The sequence below is a fragment of the Oncorhynchus kisutch genome, linkage group LG15, assembly GCF_002021735.2.
Source record: "Oncorhynchus kisutch isolate 150728-3 linkage group LG15, Okis_V2, whole genome shotgun sequence".
Taxonomy (NCBI): Eukaryota; Metazoa; Chordata; class Actinopteri; order Salmoniformes; family Salmonidae; genus Oncorhynchus; species Oncorhynchus kisutch.
Window position 1 is genome coordinate 38,488,594 of NC_034188.2, and position 19,904 is coordinate 38,508,497.

General features: G+C 40.9%; 1 protein-coding gene across 6 annotated transcripts in view; it reads left to right on the plus strand.

Annotated features, from left to right (window-relative positions):
* Positions 1 to 19,904, plus strand: part of LOC109905278 (teneurin-3) — a 180,767-nt gene that overhangs the window by 109,315 nt on the left and 51,548 nt on the right. For all 6 annotated transcript variants that reach the window (XM_031790225.1, XM_031790227.1, XM_031790226.1 and 3 more), the window contains 4 exons: positions 7,606 to 7,844; positions 12,006 to 12,131; positions 14,635 to 14,849; positions 19,083 to 19,293. In XM_031790225.1, the coding sequence (XP_031646085.1) occupies positions 7,606 to 7,844; positions 12,006 to 12,131; positions 14,635 to 14,849; positions 19,083 to 19,293 (791 nt within the window). The remainder of the gene's footprint in view (positions 1 to 7,605; positions 7,845 to 12,005; positions 12,132 to 14,634; positions 14,850 to 19,082; positions 19,294 to 19,904) is intronic.

The following is a 19,904-nucleotide window of genomic DNA, read 5'->3' on the forward strand; positions in this document are numbered from 1 at the left end:
TATACAGGCCTAATAATAATATAATAATATAATAATAATAAGGCACAGTGGCAGAATAAATTCAACCGCACCTTTGTTTCATCACAAAACTGGAGAGCGACCTCTGTTCGGTGAAGTCCACCAAGTATATTGCATGTAACAAACAGTACAAAATCTGAATAACATCTGCACATCCCAAGTACTTTTTGCACGGGCTGGAGTTGTAGGTGAATTCATGAAAAATAAAAAGCGAAAACACTGCACTTTGCTGCTCATGCTTCCAGGTGATTTTATCATAACCTTTCAACTCTTAAGATGCCTGATGAAGATATCAGGGTCGAAACGTTATAATAAAATAACCTGGGCGCATGAGCAGCAGTGTGCTCTCTTTTCCTTGTTATTTTTAATGTAACAGAAAGTCACAATACAGTTAATGTTTCTGACATGTTTGGCCTACTAAATAACTATTGATTCATAACCAAAGAGTTTCCGCAAGTCACAAAGAAAACAGGAGATGCCGCCACTATTCCAGCACCATTTCAACTTCAACATTTCAACATCATCGAATCACCTCTACTTAGTTTATACAGTCACTATACATTGACAACAAAAGAAACCTACAACTATTTAGTAAGCAAACTATAGTTGTAGCAAGTCGGTTAAGACATCTACTTTGTGCATGACGCAAATAATTTTTCCAACAATTGTATACAGACAGATTATTTCACTGTATCACAATTCCAGTGGGTCAGAAGTTTACATACACTGAAGTTGAATGTGCCTTTAAACAGCTTGGAAAATTCCAGAAAATGATGTCATGGCTTTAGAAGCTTCTGATAGGCTAATTGACATCCTTTGAATCAATTGGAGGTGTACCTGTCTGTGGATATATTTCAAGGCCTACCTTCAAACTCAGTGCCTCTTTGCTTGACATCATGGAAAAATCCAAAGAAATCAGCCAAGACCTCAGAAAAAGAAATTGTAGAACACAAGTCTGGTTCATCCTTGGGAGCAGTTTCCAAATTCCTGAAGGTTCCACGTTCATCTGTACAAACAATAGTACGCAAGTATAAACACCATGGGACCAGGCAGCCATCATACCACTCAGGAAGAAGACGCGTTCTGTCTCCTAGAGATGAACGTGCTTTGATGCGAGTGCAAATCAATCCCAGAACAACAGCAAATGACCTTGTCAGGTACAAAAGTATCTATATCCACAGTAAAACAAGTCCTATATTGACGTAACCTGAAAGGCTGCTCAGCAAGGAAGGAGCCACTGCTCCAAAACCGCCAATAAAAAGCCAGACTATGGTTTGCAACTGCACATGGGGACAAAGATCATATTTTTTTGAGAAATGTCCTCTGGTCTGATGAAACAACAGTAGAATTGTTTGGCCATAATGACTATCGTTATGTTTCGATGAAAAGGGTGGAGGCTTGCAAGCCGAAGAACACCATCCCAACCGTGAAGCACGGGGGTGGCAGCATCATGTTGTGGGGGTTCTTTGCTGCAGGAGAGGCTGGTGCACTTCACAAAATAGATGTCATCATGAGGATGAAAAATTACGTGGATATATTGAACCAACATCTCAAGACATCAGTCAAGAAGTTAAAGCTTGGTCGCAAATGCATCTTCCAAATGGACAATGACCCCAAGTATACTTCCAAAGTTGTGGCAAAATGGCTTAAGGATAACAAAGCCAAGGTATTGGAGTGGCCATCACAAAGCCCTAACCTCAATCCTATAGAAAATCTGTGGGCAGAACTGAAAAAGTGTGTGCAAGCAAGGAGGCCTACAAACCTGACTCAGTTACACCAGCTCTGTCAGGAGGAATGGGCCAAAATCCACCCAACTTATTGTGGGAAGCTTGTGGAAGGCTACCCGAAACGTTTGACCCAAGTTAAACAATTTAAAGGCAATGCTACCAAATACTAATTGAGTGTATGTAAACGTCTGACCCACTGGGAATGTGATGAAAGAAATGAAAGCTGAAATAAATCTTTCTCTCTACTATTATTCTGCCATTTCACATTTTTTAAATAAAGTGGTGATCCTAACTGACCTAAAAGACAGGGAATTTTTAGTAGGATAAAAATTAAGGAATTGTGAAAAACTGAGTTTAAATGAATTTGGCTAAGGTGTAAACTTCCAACTTCAACTGCATGCCAACTAGGTGAGACTTTTCTTTTGTATAGGGCCACACTATTTCTCAAAGAAACCAAATGGACAATTGTGCATTGTGCTTATCAACAATAAGAGATGGTTAGACGGCCTCTGATAATGACTCTGCCTCCTCGGTTTAGTTATTCTGTTTAGAGCACCAGAAAACGTTTGAGGTGAAAGTAAATATGACCTGGAGATGGATTTGCAACGTTCGATACGATCCAAAGCGACAAGGTAATGGAATAGCACAGGTTTTACGGAGGCTTGCCAGTATGAATTCAACTTGATATAACTTACAAGAATGTACTTCGGTCTAAATAGATCATTTTCAGTTTAAGATGTCCGACACAAGAAGCTACTTTGTCATAAGTGCCTATGCCCAGCATTTCCCCACACCGAAAAAAACATCAGTGTTATTTTTTTTCCCAAGCCATAAAGGGCATCAAAATGTCCATAACATTTCAGGAAAGTATATTACGTTCTACTTTGAGAGGACACAAGTGGATGAATCCATTCCAGCTCATCGTTTCCCTTGCTCAAAGTACTCCTACACAATCTAGATACATGTGGATCTTTTTTGAATTGTTCTTTAGCATCATGCAGTAAGATGCTCTCAGGATAACCCAATTGATTTGGTCCTATGTAGCATTTGTTCTTCCATTCCGAGGAAGCCACGGTAATTGAATGCTAACATCACTGTGACCTTTACTGCCTTGCCGGTATTGACAAAACCATATGCACACCTCTATCATCAGCCCGGGGTAGAAATCACTATCTGCACACTTTACTCTAAAGCAAGTACCTCGCTGTGGGAGGGAATCGGGTGCCATGGTAACATCAGGGGGCTTGTGGGATGGCCATAGCTATGCGTACAACTGTATTTGTCCAGTAAACTACTAGGTTGTTCAATGTAAACAAGAGCGCCAGATAACATGCATTAGGCTTTCAGCATGCTGGTTCTGGTTCAGTTACCCCCCATAGAGATACCTACAGAAATGGTTTAACTTATTTTCTCTGTTCGACTCATATTGATAACCAATGCAATGGGACCAAAAAAAGTCTGAGGGGTTTTATCATGTCCATGCATTTAGAACATGCCCACACTACCCATTCTCCTATAACTTTAGCATGGCCTTTTAGGACAATCACAATGATTGACCACATTAGCTAATGTTATGATTCATTATAATACATTCATCGTATTATAGCCCCCATTTAAGGATGTGGTCTTTAAAGCTTTTGCATTCAAATTTGGCCCCATTCCATAATGCTTTAATAACAAAACTGTTATTTTAGCTTATTGAATAGCTGCATTCAATTACTAATGTGTTTATCCAAGAGGAAACGTGTGGGCCCCATTTATGTGTTTTTATTAGACTCTCCCATTAAACTGTGTGTTAAGTCTCTCTCTCTCTCTCTCTCTCTCTCTCTCTCTCTCTCTCTCTCTCTCTCTCTCTCTCTCTCTCTCAAGATCTTCTCAAAGCAGTCATTTAATTGAGAGCCTTTTGCCTATGTTGTCAAAAGGCAATAGACTGACTCATTTCCTGAAAGGCCTAATTCAACAAGTGGTCATATCTGTGTGTTTCTTTGTGTCATGTCCCAATATTGAGCGCACAAGGAGAGATGTATAACTATTTTAAACAGCTTATGTTTAATGATATCAGCTGTCACCTGCTTCCCTCCATTTCTACACCACCACATTATTTTTCAGTATCCCTGCTTTGTATTCAAGTGGTTGATATTTTTAGGGATTCAACCACCTCAGTCCGAAACACGACGGTAAATACTCAGACTCTCAAGCAAAGTCTAACTCTTCCTCCTCATGTTGTTGGAAAATACCCGACTTAGAACAATTAACACATGTATTGACTTTACACAAATCGAATAAATACGTAAGAGTTTGAATTAAAATTGAATTAAATCCAATTAATACTTTCAAAGTGAGAAACGCAGGTTTCCTAACCGAATAGATATTCTTCAGAAATGATTCCACTCAAGCTTTTGTTCCAGTTCATTCTGAGAACACTCCAGCTCTTCCATTAAAGTGCTCAATTAGTTGCCAATATAACTTTGTTATTGCCTGCTCTGTTCTGTTCCAGACTATTTACCACCATGGATACATTCACATCTTATACGTGTGTGGAGGGCTTTCAACCACTCAGGTTCCACTTTTCAACGCTCGACTCTATAGAAATACGGATATTTTCAATTACCATTATATAAAGGTGCTATTGAATCCGTTATTGTGTCATTTACTCTTCTCCTCGAGAGGAAAGTTGACCCCATACACTTTGCTGGGTAATTATTCTTTATATGTGATGTACTCCCATATCAGTTTAGTATTAAAACCAAATGTGTGAAATGAATTTTACGATATCTATATAGTGTGCACTATACACTGAGTGTTCAAAACCTTAAGGACACCTGCTCTTTCCATGACATAGACTGACCAGGTGAATCCAGGTGAAAGCTATTATCCCTTATTGATACCACTTGTTAAATCCAATTCAATCAGTGTTGAATTGAAGTGAAGTGCTTATAGAAATGTCAAGTGCTTATAGAACTGGGAATGGTAGTAGGTGCCAGGCGCATCGGGTTGTGTCAAGAACTGCAACTCTGCTGGGTTTTTCCACGCTTAACAGTTTCCCATGTGTATCAAGAATGGTCCACCACCCAAAGGACATTCAGCCAACGTGACACAACTGTAGGAAGCATTGGAGTCAAAATGGGCCAGCATCCCTGCGGAACGCTTTCGACACCTTGTGGAGTCCACGATGAATTGACAAAGGTTGCTGGTTCAAATACAGAGCTGACAAGGTAAAAACATCGGTCTGTGTTCGTGAGCAAGGCACTTAATCCTAATTTGCTCCAGTGGCGCCGTACTACTCTGGCTGCCCCTATAAAACAACACATTTCACTGCACCTATCCAGTGTATGTGACAATAAAACATTTTTATTTTTTTCTATACCATAAATACGGTTTTCAATAAGATGCAGTTAGGCTATAAATTGACTGCCTCATACGTCCTGTGGAATCTAGTTAAACTCTGTCACACATATTTAATAAAGAGCAATTGAAACAGCTATTATGACACAAATTCAACGTTTGCGGTTCCACACTCTACTTTTATAAAATGAAATGATGTCTCGAGTCAGAAAATCATGCAATGATAGTTTCACGATCAGTGCCACACTCCTGAAAGAATAGAGTGTAGAGTATATCTCTGTCTTCCATGGAAAAATAAGATAATTATTCTTGTAGATACGTTTTTTTTAAATATAATTTGCGTAGATGAACTGCATTAGTAAATACTTAATAAGATTGTGGTTTCCTATATGATTATAATTTTTGGGGGAATCACAACAACAAATAATCGTAATTTGTGTCCGCAATGAACATATCTCTCAAGTCAATGTTTCATGTCTTAATGCTAATTAAACAAATTGACTTAGTTATGTACAGCAGCCTGAGCGCACCAGGGAAGCATCTCAAAATGGCACCACTCTGATCTTTGCATGCACAATGGCCCAGAAACACCAAGGGACTGCCCCCTGAAAATATCATCACACAGATGAGCTCTGGGGCACTAGGCTAGCACCTGCTACCAGGTCCCCTGCTGAGAGGGCTGGTGGTTCCATGGGTTGGGGGGTGGGTAGTAGTGTGAAAGAGCGATAGGGAGAGAGAAAAAAGAGAGAGAGGGAGAGAGGGTGAAAGATTAAAGGGGTGAGAGAGAAAGCGAGCGAAGAAGGGAGAACTACTGATAGGAAGAGAGGTAAAGACTGAGAGGGACAGTGAAAGGGTAAGAGACAGATGGACTTAGGTGCCCGCTACATCGGTAGAGTGCCTGGGTCACGGTTTAAAGAGTCGGATTATTCCACCAATGCTGATGCTAACACAATGCAGTGGCTAATAGGTAGATTACATAGTCAAAGGGCGTTAGTGCTCATTGTTTCTAATGTACTCCCTCACCTACAGCAGGGGTTTAGCTGAGGTCCAAATCCGCCCACTGTATGTTTTGTCTTTTGTCCTCCACATGAGTGTTTCAAATGTCAAACTGATTACAAGGAAGTGAGTTGAGCAAAGGGAACCTGCCTTGGCTATCCCTTTTGTGTGAAGGCCATTTCAATGAGACTTACACACTCATGCATGCGCACGCACGCGCACACACACACACACACACACATCAATAGAGCTTCCCGAATTTCTATAGTAGTGTGCTTCATTGCTCACGCTCCTTCTAATCGATTGTGTATGGTCATCCAGTGTGTATAGCCGCAGACATTTATACCGCCACCCTGTTTGGTGATCATTTCCAAAAACATTTCCTCTGAGCCACCACTGTTTGCACACAGTCTGCTATACCAACTTTACGTCTGTCCACCAGACTGGTATTCAGAACACAACAGTGCTTTATATTCTGCAGATAAGTAGTGGTACCTGATATGCAATAATCCATTTAGTGTGAACTAACCTTTTGTATTGGCTATTTTATTCATTATCAACTATGTGTGAAATGGCACCATTTGTTGCATTCTCTTAGCCAAGCAGCAGGTAAATAGGCCCCAGTATTCACGGTATGCTCAAGTCAATATCAAGGCACAAATCAGAAATAAGTATGCCGCCCACCCCTTTTTCTGACCAATCAGTGCCATGAATCCATTAACCTGGGAGAAAAGAAAAACGGACAAATTCAAGATCAGTGAACTCATAATACACATGAATATGCTTTACTTCCAACTTTTCAAACAAGCTGCTGAATGTGCCAGATCTGTGAATACCCCTGTTTGAATACCACACATCATTCTGAGTGACATACTGTAGCTTTTTAAATCATTTAGCGGATACTTTTAGCAAAAGTGACTTACCTGAACTGTCAATATTGTGAACATAGTGACACATATTGTGGAGTGGCGGTAAGGATGGCATCATAAACTCATGGCTCTGTTTATCGAACCTAAAATCACACCGGAAGATTAGTGGCACAACAGGAAGATTCTTACCAAAAGTCAGTGGAGGGCCAGACGATGTGATAGCAAGAGAGGCACCAAGGCATAATTTGTCAATTTCAGAGATGTTCACGTGGGTTTAAAAAGTTAAGCCAGGGTAGTGCTTGTGATTAAAACTCCTTAATTACCCATAATGGCCATTCGCACTGGAATACTGACATGTCCATGTTTTCTCTTACAAAAGAGATGTCATTTTAATGAGATTAGCCTAAATAAATACTTTGGTATTCTGTGGCTCAGTTGATAGAGCGGTGTACTTACAATGCTAGGGTTGTGGGTTCAATTCCCGCTGGGGCCACATATATGAAAAGTGCTTGCACAAAAGTGTCTGCTAAATGGCATGTGTTTTATATTAAATACAGGTTCAATCGGAATACATAACCAAATATATATATTTTTTCTGTATTCATCATTATCTAATATTTGTGTATACATTTTCTGTTTTGTTTCCCCAGACACTTCCTCTTTAAAACGGGCACAGAAACAACCCCTTTCTTTAGCACAGCAACCCCAGGTTACACCATGGCAACAGGGGCAGCGTACTCCACACCGGCACGTCCCCTACCCAGAAACACCCTCTCTGGAGGGGCTTTCAAGTTTAAAAAATCCCCCAAGCACTGTTCCTGGAGGTGCACCGCCCTGAGTGCAGTGGGCGTGGCTGTCCTGCTGTCAATCATCCTCTGCTATTGTATAGGTAACTATAGCCCCTCCTTATTGACATTGTTGTATTAGTCCGTAGTTAACCATGACCCTTCCTGCTTGAACTGTACTGTGTTCATACTGTATATTATGTAGTATAGGTAGCTATAGGCCCCCACCCCCCCCCAAAAAAAGACAACACCCACTCTCCAAAGCTAAGCTAAGTATAGAAAAGAGCATAAGAGCAATCATCCCCACATACATGGACAACTGCAGGTACTACAACTACTTTCAAAGGTCTTTCAAAGATATTATCATTGCAAATATAAATGGCTTGCCATTCAACCTCAGTGGTGAAATAGCCTTCAGTTCTCAGGAGAGACTTCCAGACAGCACCCAACACACTATAACACACACTATACCCTTTCCAATAGGTTCAACGAGAGACTTTCTGATAGACAAGTCGACTTGACTGAATGGCTTTAAGTCAGCTCGATCAGCGTTGACTGGCAACTTTATAAGCTGTGCTAAAAGTGGATCTTCTCATTGGTAAGATAATTGGTAAGATAATGCTCTTTTCAGCATTATCTTGCATTATCTCGCTGAGCAGATATAGCAGACTGTAGGATATTGTTCCACCAGTCGTCGTATGTCAGTCGGATACAGAGACATGTCCCGATGACACTGTTGTGTTTGAATCTGTCAGATCATGGCAGTTCCACTGACAAGGCCTCTGCATCATCCTGCTATTCTGATAAAACACCCACAGAGTGGCATCACTGACAGCAGGTTAGTGTTTTTTTGTCATGAATCTTGTTCTGGAGGCAGCTCTGCAGAGTGGTCACTAGCTAGCATAGCCACAAAGTCATTAAAACTCATTTTAAATGTAACCTTAACCAGACTGCTAACCTTAATGACTAACCCTTAACTTAAATGAAGAACAAAAAGCTTATTTTTTTCATGCATTTTTATAATATAGACAATTTTTACTTTATAGCTAGCTGGGGCGGCAGGGTAGCCTAGTGGTTAGAGCGTTGGAAGGTTGCAAGTTCAAATCCCCGAGCTGTCGTTCTGCCCCTGAATAGGCAGTTAACCCACTGTTCCTAGGCCGTCATTGAAAATAAGAATTTGTTCATAACTGACTTGCCTAGTTAAATAAAGGTATCTAAGGGGAAATTGCTCAGTTCTGCCTCCATGACAAGAATCATGACAATAAACATCAACCTGCTCACTGACATGACCCAGTCCTATCCATAGGAGCCCTGAAAGACAGACAGTTTAAATTCACCTCGACACCCTACAATGACACTGTCTAGAGAACAACACGCCCAGCACCCTACTGACAATATTAGTATATCGCAAGGTTGTCACTTGTCTCGACTGACCTTCTCACAACCTAATTGTGACAGCGTCACGTGTTGATGGGGAATAACCCCGAAAAAAAAGGGAAATATCCTAAGAACTTGAAAGCATTCCTCTCCAAAGTGTTTTGAGGAGAAGCGAGGGAGGGGATGCGAGGAGTCAAGAGCTGTAAGACTTTGAAACAAAATGTCTTCCAGGAAGTGCTTTCATCTCTTTCATTAGCGAACCATTCTCCCCTATAGGACATAATTCCCCCACAGACTGGGCTTTGCCAGTTTTTTACAGCATGCATCAAAGATGTCTTCTCACTAACCTTTAGCGGCTTGACCACAGCGATAAAACAGGTGGAGATTTTATCTGTCCTAACTGTCTTCCTGAGTGATGCACACTCTTACTCTTGGTCTGTGTGACTTTCTCCTGAACTGCCATAGGATTCATATGGTGCTGAAGGGAGGACAGGATGACATGCTCGTATAGAGAGAAATAGGTCTGTGTAGAAATGATGCAACGGAGAGGACCAGGGAGAGTGCTCTCCATAGAAGAGGGCCATAAAAGTGCCATATCGATATCCATGTACATTATCCCTTTATGATCTGGACCCTGTTTTTTCGTGATTCATGTTTTTATCGTGCTCTATCATAACTTGCATAATGTGTTTTTAATGTGTGTGTTTTGTGGGTTGTCTTGTCTGGATTCCGCTTCTACGGCTTATGAGTGCTCGTGTGGGCCTGTGCGTGCATGAGTGTGTTTGCCACGTGGGAGTTCCTATTGGTGTGAGTGTGTGTGTTCAACAGATGTAGGCGTTCTTTGCCAGTGTCCTCAGGTTGAGTTTTTTCCGCCTTCCTCTCTTTCATCTGCAGCCAAAACACCTGCCAGGTGCACTGTCTTAAATGTCTTCAATATACACTCATATACTTTGCCTCTGCCAGCCCCCAGATAAGAAACACAGTCCCACACATGCAGAACATACAAGGAAACTCACATGCACTCTCACATGGTCTCTCTCTCTCTCGCACTCTCTATCTCTCGCTCTCTCTTTCTCTAACAAGCACGCACGCACACACACACACACACACACACACACACACACACACACACACACACACACACACACACATACACACACACACACACACACACACACACACACACACACACACACACACACACATATTGTACATTAGCAAGTCAAGTCAGTAAACAAAAAACAACTATACTGAATAAAAATATAAACGCAAAATGTAAAGTGTTGGTCAAGATAATCAATCCACCTAACAGGGGTGGCATATCAAGAAGGTGATTAAACGGCATGATCATTACGCAGATGCGTCTTGTGTGGGGGACAATAAAAGGCCACTCTAAAATGTGCAGTTTTGTCACACAACACAGTGCCACAGATGTCTCAAGCTTTGAGGCAGTGTGCAAGTGTCATGATGACTGCAGTAATGTCCACCAGAGCTGTTGCCAGGGATTTCAATGTTAATTTCCCTTCATAAGCTAACTCCAACATTGTTTTAAAGAATTTGGCAGTGGCTCCAACTGGCCTCACAACCGCAGACCACATGTGACCACGCCAGCCCAGGACCCCCACATCTGGCTTCTCCCCCTGCGGAATTGTCTGGGGGGGGGGGGGGGGGATTATTATTACTGACAGTATTTCTGTCAGTAATAAAGCCCTTTTGTGGGGAAAAACTCATTCTGATTGGCAGGGCTTGGCTCCCCATTGAGTGGGCTGGCTTCCCAATCATGTGAAATCCATAGATTAGGGCTTAATGAATGTATCTCAATTGACTGATTTCCTTATATGAACTGTAACACAGAAACGTTGAAATTGTTGCACGTTACATTTATATTTCTGTTCAGTATAACTGACACCAGGCTGCATCCATCCAACTTCTCTCAACTTTTCAAAAATTGAATTGCCATTCGGCATTCTCAATGATTCCGCTGCATTGTTTCTCCTCGCGGGGTTAGCTATGTATTTTCTGCCGTTGAGACCCCATACCCTGCTGCCCTGCAAGGACTCTGTTTTGAAAACAGGTTTGATTCAGAACAAACCACTCAGAAATCCGAAACGGCGGAGTTTGGCTTCCTGGGCATGGCTCCACTGCTGCCAATCTTTTGAAGGAGTCTCCCCCTCTCACTGTGTTCATAGAAGACCAAGTCTCCCCAACAACAAGACACAGCTTGATAGCGTCTTATTCAGAGACAGGGGTTGGAGGAATAAAATTGCATTTTTTGGTTGGTTACGCAATACAGGACTAGCAAAACTAGATAGTTTGAGGCTCGAAGACACACAAATACACATAGAAACAATTCGGTTTCCAGATTTTTGTTGTTGTTGATTCAGGGGTGTCCTTGTGTTGCTTGTTTTTGAATTGCTTGCTTTGTATTAGAGGAGTTGAGGAGTAGACCCTCAACTGCCTCCTGTCAGTTTGGTGACAAATGTTTGGGTACAACGTCCCACTGTGCTCTTTGATGCAGTGCTGTTTGTGTCCCGACACTCTAGTGTGCCTAAAGAGGCACAGCAGTGTTCCTCCTCTCCTCAGTATTGATTGTGCTTGCTGTGTCTGGGCCCTGTAGAGTTTTACAGTCTAGCACTTAGCCTACGTGGGGAACACCCATAGTAAGTAAACCTAGTACAAAATCATTTCCACTCTTTAGTATTTTTTAGACATTGAAGATGTAGGGCCATATGTAGAAGGATTTAATGCAGAGGGGACAAGGTCACCCCAGGCCACAAAATGATCTATTGTCGGATCTCTTTTTCCTGCTGTCCAGCAAGTGTTGTGTCTTAACGCTTTGATTGTTTGCCCTAACCGTAGTATATTCCACTGTTTTGTTCACATTACAGCAATGCACTTTTTCGGCCTCAACTGGCAACTTCAAGAAACAGAAAACCAACCCGCATTTGAGAACGGAGAGGTGAAGGCTTTGCCCACTCAACCGAGCATACTGACAGTACTCTCAGCTGACTATGGTAAGGACCTTAGCTAAATCTATTCAGATAGCCCTTTTAACCGAAATATTTAGCATACATTTGGGGAAGGAGCACAACACATTTCTATGTTTCTGAGTATGTTTGCAGCCCTAAATTGCACTGGATGCTTGTTTGATTGTTCGTCCGGCTTGCTAATGTGATGCCTAAAAGTAGCCTTGCCTATACTGTAGATGCCTTCTGAATTGCCCAGACAGCTTTGCACAACCTAATCATTATACCGTACCCCATTCAGCCTTTACCAGTAGAGGTCATTTTGTATGCGATGTCTACCACGTGTGCCACCTCCGTTCCCATTTACAGCAAAAGGCCAGTGTCTTAATCGTTGCAACACTCAGTGTGATTTAAACAGGTCTAGATTTAAAACCTCATTAGAAGTGCTAATGAAGATAGCAGGAGGCTCGTTTTGGGACTGTTTAAAGGCAATCGGTAGCAGGCCATTTTCTCTCTGGAGGCAAACGTGTCTCTGTATGTCTTCATTTTGGTGCCAAGGTAAAGTGACAGGAAAGGTCCTCATGCAAAAAACACCCACACAAACAAAGATGGAAAGCGTTAACAAAGACGTTAACGACTTTCACAGGTATTAATGGAGCACCGAAATCACAAATGGACTACTCTTGGTTTTTATGGTCTTTGTTTTTAAACTGTGAAATGGGAAGCTGAAATAACTACATAGATGGATTCATACCAAGAATTTTGGATTCATATTGTCTGTTATAATCTAAACTCCGGAGGGCCATTGTGAGAAAAATGTTTAGTTGTTTAGTCCTGCTTTAGTTCCACTCATATGTTTATTCTAAGTGGTTTTTGAAATAATTATCAGGCAAACAGATTTGAACATTAATGCTTTGATCATGACATCACTGGACACGGAAGTAGGGTATTTAACTTTTCATTTGAGAATAAGTCAAATTCCCCAAAAAATCATCACGTGCTTCTAACAGTGAAATGCTTACTTCCAAACAATGCAGCGAGAAAGACAATAGAGAAATAATATAAATGTAAAACCGCCAGTAATAATAAATACACAATGAGTCATGATAACTTGTCTATATATACAAGGGGTACCAGTACCGAGTTGATGTGGAGGGTACGAGTTAACTATTTAGCCGTCTAATGGCTTGGTTTGAGAAGCTGTTCATGGTCCTGTTGGTTCCAGACTTGGTGCATCAGTACCGCTTGTCATGCGGTAGCAGAGAGAACAGTCTATGACTAGGGTGGCTGGAGTCTTTGACCATTTTTGGGCCCTTCCACTGGCACTGCCTGAAATAGAGGTCCTGGATGGCAGGAAGCTCCGCCCCAGTGATGTACTGGGCCGTATGCACTACCCTCTGTAGCGCCTTCCTGTGGAATGCCAAGCAATTGACATACGAAGCGGTGATGCAGCCACCCAATATGCTCTTAAAGGTGAAGCTGTAGAACTTTTTGAAGATCTGAGGGCCCATGACAAATCTTTTCAGCCTCCTGAGGGGGAAGAGTCCTTGTCGTGCCCTTTTCACAACTGTGTTGATGTGTTTGGACCATGATAGATCCTTAGTGACGTGGACACCGAGGAACGTGAAGCTCTCGACCAGCTCCACTTCAGACCCGTCAATGTGAATGGGGTTGTGCTCGGCCCTCCGTTTCCTGTAGTCCACGATAACCTCCTCTGTCTTGCTGACGTTGAGGGAGAGGCTCTTGTCCTGGCACCACACTGCCAGGTCTATGTCCTCCTCCCGTAGGCCAGGGATCATCAATTAGATTATTTTTTTATGTATTGAGCTGCTGGTTAGGGGGCCGTGAACATAATTACAAATCATTTGTAGACTGCAAATTGACGGCATAATCATTTCAAACCTTGCTTACATTTGCAATATGACCACATCATATTATGCATGGGATTACTTGGGAACAGATTTCCAAAATGAAGGTCACTTGGAGCTGATTTCCTGTTGTTTTTACAGTGTTTTATATGTAACTAAATTCCCAAACTCTGTTATAGCCTGTCTCGTTGTCGTTTGTGATCAGGCCTACCGCCGGCGTGTCGTCGGCAAATTCATGTTTGATCGTAACTCAGGCGGAGTCATGTTTAAGTGGGTGTCTTTGCAGCTACATAAACCTTTAAAAGCTTCACCTCCCCGTCCTTTTGATGTATTCTTACAGGACTGTATGAGGTAGTGTATCAGCTATTACATATAGATCCTTAACATTAGTGAATCACCAGTACCACAAAAAAAAGATAGGGAAACAGATGGTGGAACGATCTGTTCCATTCAGCAAGGTTTTATTTATTATTTTCTGGCCATTCTTCTGGCTAGCCCAGCTCTGTGGAGTGTACGGCTTAAAGTGTTCCTATGGACAGATACTCCAATTAAAATGGGTTCACAGAACACAAGAACAGATGTTTGTAAAACTGTAACTGTGGTTTCAGAGAGCTTGCACAGTATAGGTATAGTTTTCGAATATGGTGATGAACCGGTAAGTGCTCTCTCTTTCTCCCTTCCAGGCAGGAATGGTGCGGCCCATCAGGAAAACAGCTCCATTGACACCGGGCAAGTGGAGGTGGGCAGGAGGGTCGGTCAGGGAATACCGCCAGGGGTGTTCTGGCGCTCTCGGCTGGCTATGGAACAGCCGCGCTTCCTCAAGTTCAACATCTCTGTTCAGAAGAACGCACTGGTTGGGGTCTACGGGAGGAAGGGTCTCCCACCATCTCACACACAGGTAAATGGTACATCTGTTGAGTCGGGTGTAGAAATCTGACTGTATGAATTTTGCAAAATGAAAAACAAATCCATATTCCTCTTTTCACTTTTATCTCTAAAGTGTTTGAAGTGTCCCAAGACAAAGTTTTATTTGTAAAACTGTTCATCAACTGAACGACCAGATTCTAATCCTTGAGCGGATGGTCGGGGGTGGGGGGGGGGGGGGGGGACCATAATTACAAATCATTTGTAGAATGCAAATTTACCGCGAGAAGCCCAAACAGATATAATATTTGACTAAAGCATAATCATTTCAAACCTTGCTTACGTCTGTATACAATCACATCGTATTATGTGTGGAAATACTTGGGAACAGATTTACAAAATTAAAATCAATTGGAGCTCATTTCCTGGTATTTTATGTCCAACAATTAAAATTATATATATATTTATTTTTTGTCAGAGTTCCCCAAATGGCTCGCTGGCTGCCAGTTTGGGAAGCCTGACTTAAAGGGTTGTGACCAGGCAGTTGCTATTTTCCACTTCACTCTCGAGTAAAAGCTTTCAACTTCACCTTTTTGACATTCTCTGACTTGACTTATTGAAGAGGAGCCTCTTTCAGTTGGGCCACTATCAAAAGAAAAAAAAATGGTCAATACAAATTACAACAGGAAAGAAGGGATTACAAGATGAAAGAAGGAAGGAACCCAACAAAATCAAAGACAACAAACAGAGTCCTAAAGAAAGAAGCCTCCTTTTATGTCCAAAGCGATTGCTGTGCAGGAAACTGTCAATGCCTAGACACAGAGTCCACCACCACTGCCTAGAAAACTGTCTGTTAAATTGCCAGGGAGATAAATCGATGTGTTTACTTAACTGAGCATGAAAGACCCCAATGAGAGATATTGACCGTTGGTTACATTTACAGCCTGAGGAGATGAACAACTTTAAAGTGCATCACCTACCCCTCAAAAGAAAAGAAAAAAAAAACTAAATTTGTTATTGAGCGTCTTACTCTGCATGAATGATCAATTGTTTAAAACTAGTTTTTTTTAAGAAATTATCAACACTAGTACTAGCTAATCATTTTTAATAATATTTGTTAGGGGTACATCAGCTTTAATATTGCAGATAGATTGTAGCTTCCATCAGTGTAATTGTCTGCATAATTTCCAATCCCCCATATGTTATTTGTAAATATATACAGTACCAGTCAAAAGTTTGGACACACCTACTCATTCAAAGTTTTTCTTTATTTGTACTATTTTCTACTTTATAGAATAATAAAGCCATCAAAACTATGAAATAACACATATGGAATCATGTAGTAACCAAAAAAGTGTAGATGAGATGGACCACAGTGAAGGAAAGCAGCCAACAAGTGCTCAGCATATGTGGGAACTTCTTCAAGACTGTTGGAAAAGCATTCCAGGTGAAGCTGGTTGAGAGAATGCCAAGAGTGTGCAAAGCTGTCATTAAGGCAAAGGGTGGCTACTTTGAAGAATCTCAAATATAAAATATATTTTGATTTGGTTTAAGACTTTTTTGGTTTCTACATATTTCCATATGTGTTATTTCATAGTTTTGATGTCTTCCTTATTATTCTACAATGTAGAAAATAGTAAAAAAATAAATAAAGATAAATCGTTGAATGAGTAGATGTGTCCAAACCTTCAACTGGTACTATATATATACATATAATTATTATAATTTATTTTTTGTATATATACAGTGCCTTAAAAAAGTATTTATCCCCCTTGGTGTTTTTACTATTTTGTTGCATTACATTCTGTAATTTAAATGCATTTTTATCTGTATTTCATGTAATGGACATACACAAAATAGTTAAAATTGTTGAAGTGAAATTTTAAAAATTACTTTTCATAAAAAAATATAAAAAATATAAAAAAGCGGGAAAGTGGTGCATGCATATGTATTCACCCCCTTTGCTATGAAGCCCATAAATAAGATCTGGTGCAACCAATTACCTTCAGAAGTCACATAATTAGTTAAATAAAGTCCACCTGTGTGCAATCTAAGTGAGACATGATCTGTCACATGGTCTCAGTAAATATACACCTGTTCTGAAAGGCCCCAGTGTCTGCAACACCACCAAGCAAGCGGAACCATGAAGACCAAGGAGCTCTCCAAACAGGTCAGGGACAAAGTTGTGGAGAAGTACAGATCAGGGTTGGGTTATAAAAAAAAAATCTGAAACTTGGAACATCCCACGGAGCACCATTTAAATCCATAATAAAAAAAATTGAAAGAATATGGCACCACAACAAACCTGCCAAGAGAGGGCCGCCCACCAAAACTCACGGACCAGGCAAGGAGGGCATTAATCAGAGAGGCAACAAAGAGACCTAAGATAACCTTGAAGGAGCTGCAAAGCTCCACAGTGGAGATTGGAGGATCTGTCCATAGGACCACTTTAAGCCGTACACTCCACAGAGCTGGGCTAGCCAGAAGAGTGGCCAGAAAAAAAGCCATTGCTTAAAGAAAAAAAATTAACAAACATGTTTGGTGTTCGCCAAAAGGCATGTGGGAGACTCCCCAAACATATGAAAGAAGGTACTCTGGTCAGATTAAACTAAACTGTTGCTTTTTGGCCATCAAGAAAACGCTATGTCTGGCGCAAACTCAACACCTCCCATTACCCCGAGAAAACCATCCCCATGGTGGTGGCAGTATCATGCTGTGGGGATGTTTTTCATCGGCAGGGACTGGGAAACTGGTCAGAATTGAAGGAATGATGGATGGTATATGGCACAGCTGTCAATATTTGTTGTCCTTAAATGAAGCTGGTACACTTTTTTTTATTCATCACAATTTTCTTTAACCAATTTTGGTTTTAAATGCAGGGCCAACAGACAAGTTTCTTACTTTTTCCCCCCTTCTACTTGCCTCTTCCATTTTTTTGCGGTAATGGAAGTTGGTTGTAATTTTTGGTAGAGCAGACATTTCCATATATGTTTGTTAGCTGCATGTGTGACATATCTCCACCAGTCCTCTTTATGATATTATTTACAAAGATTATAACTGTTTTAAACGTGTATTTTTCAATTATAGTATATTTGTCTTTAACCACAATTTTTGTTGTATTATATGTTCTGTCTTTTCTGGTGGATTAAACTGATATTGCAACCGAGTTTCTGTATCTTGTTTTAAAAATAGTGATATTTTGGAGGTTATTTCCTTTTCAAATAACCAAAAGTTATCTGAATAAAAGGAAAAAGGCCATTCTTGAACAAGGGTGAGACATTTTTACCAGTCTGCTAGAGAACCCGTTTGGATTTAAGTATAACTTTTGTATGACCGAAGCCTTTCGTGAGAAGTCTAACGCTTTAATATTTAATAGACACAAAGTCAACCACCACTGCCTTAGAAACGGTCTGTTAAATTGCCAGGGAGAAAAATCGATGTGTTTACTTAACTGAGCGTGAAAGACCACAATGAGAGATATTGACCGTTGGTTGCATTCACAGCCTGAGGAGAGGAACAACTTTAAAGTCACCTACCCATTAAAAAAAGAATAATAACTAAATGTGTTATTGTTTTACTCTGCATGATTCATCAATTGTCTAAAACTAGGTTTTGTGAAGAAATGATCAACAATAGTTTGAATTCCCAAGTACTAGCTAATAATTATTTTGGTAGCCAAGCTAGGCTTGGCTTCTTGTCCATAATTATTTGCTCCTATTGTTAGATTGAGATGTACACACTGATCTGGGAGTAAATGAATTTTCTTACTTGGCCCCCTGGCCACCAACACAAAATGGCCTACATCAGCAGGGTAATAACTCTTATCCACCCCTCAGCTCCTCTCAAAAGGGTTTAAACCACTGAGTGTTGACCTGGCTCACCCTTGCTTTAATGCTTCATTTCCTATCCGTACTGAGTCAGTTGGAGAGTGGCTTTGTTTTGTGTCCGCTGCATGTCCCATTTCTCATACTAAATAATTTTTTTATGTGCCTTTTACTTCTTTCAACACCCTGTATTTGTGTTTGTGTGACTGAAACACTGTTAACATACTGATTGAAAAGGATAATTCTTCTGGAAAATCTTTACTTTGACTCAATTCAATCATGGATAGCTCCTTTAATGTAAAATTATATATATATTTTTTCAGATATTTTCCCGATATACACCTGGAACTACAAAGAACGTCAAGGCAGATTTTTTTCCTAATCTTATGTCGAGTGACCAATGAATAAGTCCCAACTGACTTCTCTGTTTCACCTTTCTTCAGTATGACTTTGTGGAGCTGCTGGATGGCAGCAGACTCATCGCCAAAGAGAGGCGGGCTTCCACGGAGCCGGAAGCCAGGGGCCAGATGGAGCACCAGGTCAGCCTTCACCAAGCTGGCTTCATCCAGTACCTGGACTCTGGGGTGTGGCATCTGGCCTTCTACAATGATGGGAAGAGCCCGGAGACAGTATCATACAACACCATCATCCTAGGTAAGGGACCACCTCTGTAGAAATGGGTGAGGAGGTCACTGTAGATTTGTGTTGCGGTACTTATTGGAGGTTATTTTTCCCCAAGTTACTGAGTGAACATTCCTTCTTAGAGAATGACTGAATAGTTGCCACAGGCAGGCCAGATTACCACATACATACACTAATCAAGAATTTAAACTACATCTACATGGTGCAAGCATAATTTGTTGATTGGGCTGTGTGAATTGTCTTATGCATATGTTACACCTTTACAGAGCATGAACATCACTATCCCTTAGGACAGCCTCCTTGTGCTGGCTCAGGAATTGTGCTGTGGGAAAAGAGAAAATGGGCTGAGTTTTGCGTTGGGGAATTCCGTCAATCCGTTTCTTATGATATGGAGTTATCGATTACCAATGTCAAAATTGCCTGGATCTGTTGAAACCAGGGTTTGGAACCAAAATTATTTTCCAATCATTTCGTACTGAATAGAACCATTATTTTTCTTGTTCCGTTCCACTGTTCCGATCTGCAAAATAAAGTTCTGGACTGGATCAAACCCCCCAAAACAGTTTATATCATTCCTTCTGTTCCTTTTTAAGGATCTAAAATAGATGTTTTCTTTTATTTAG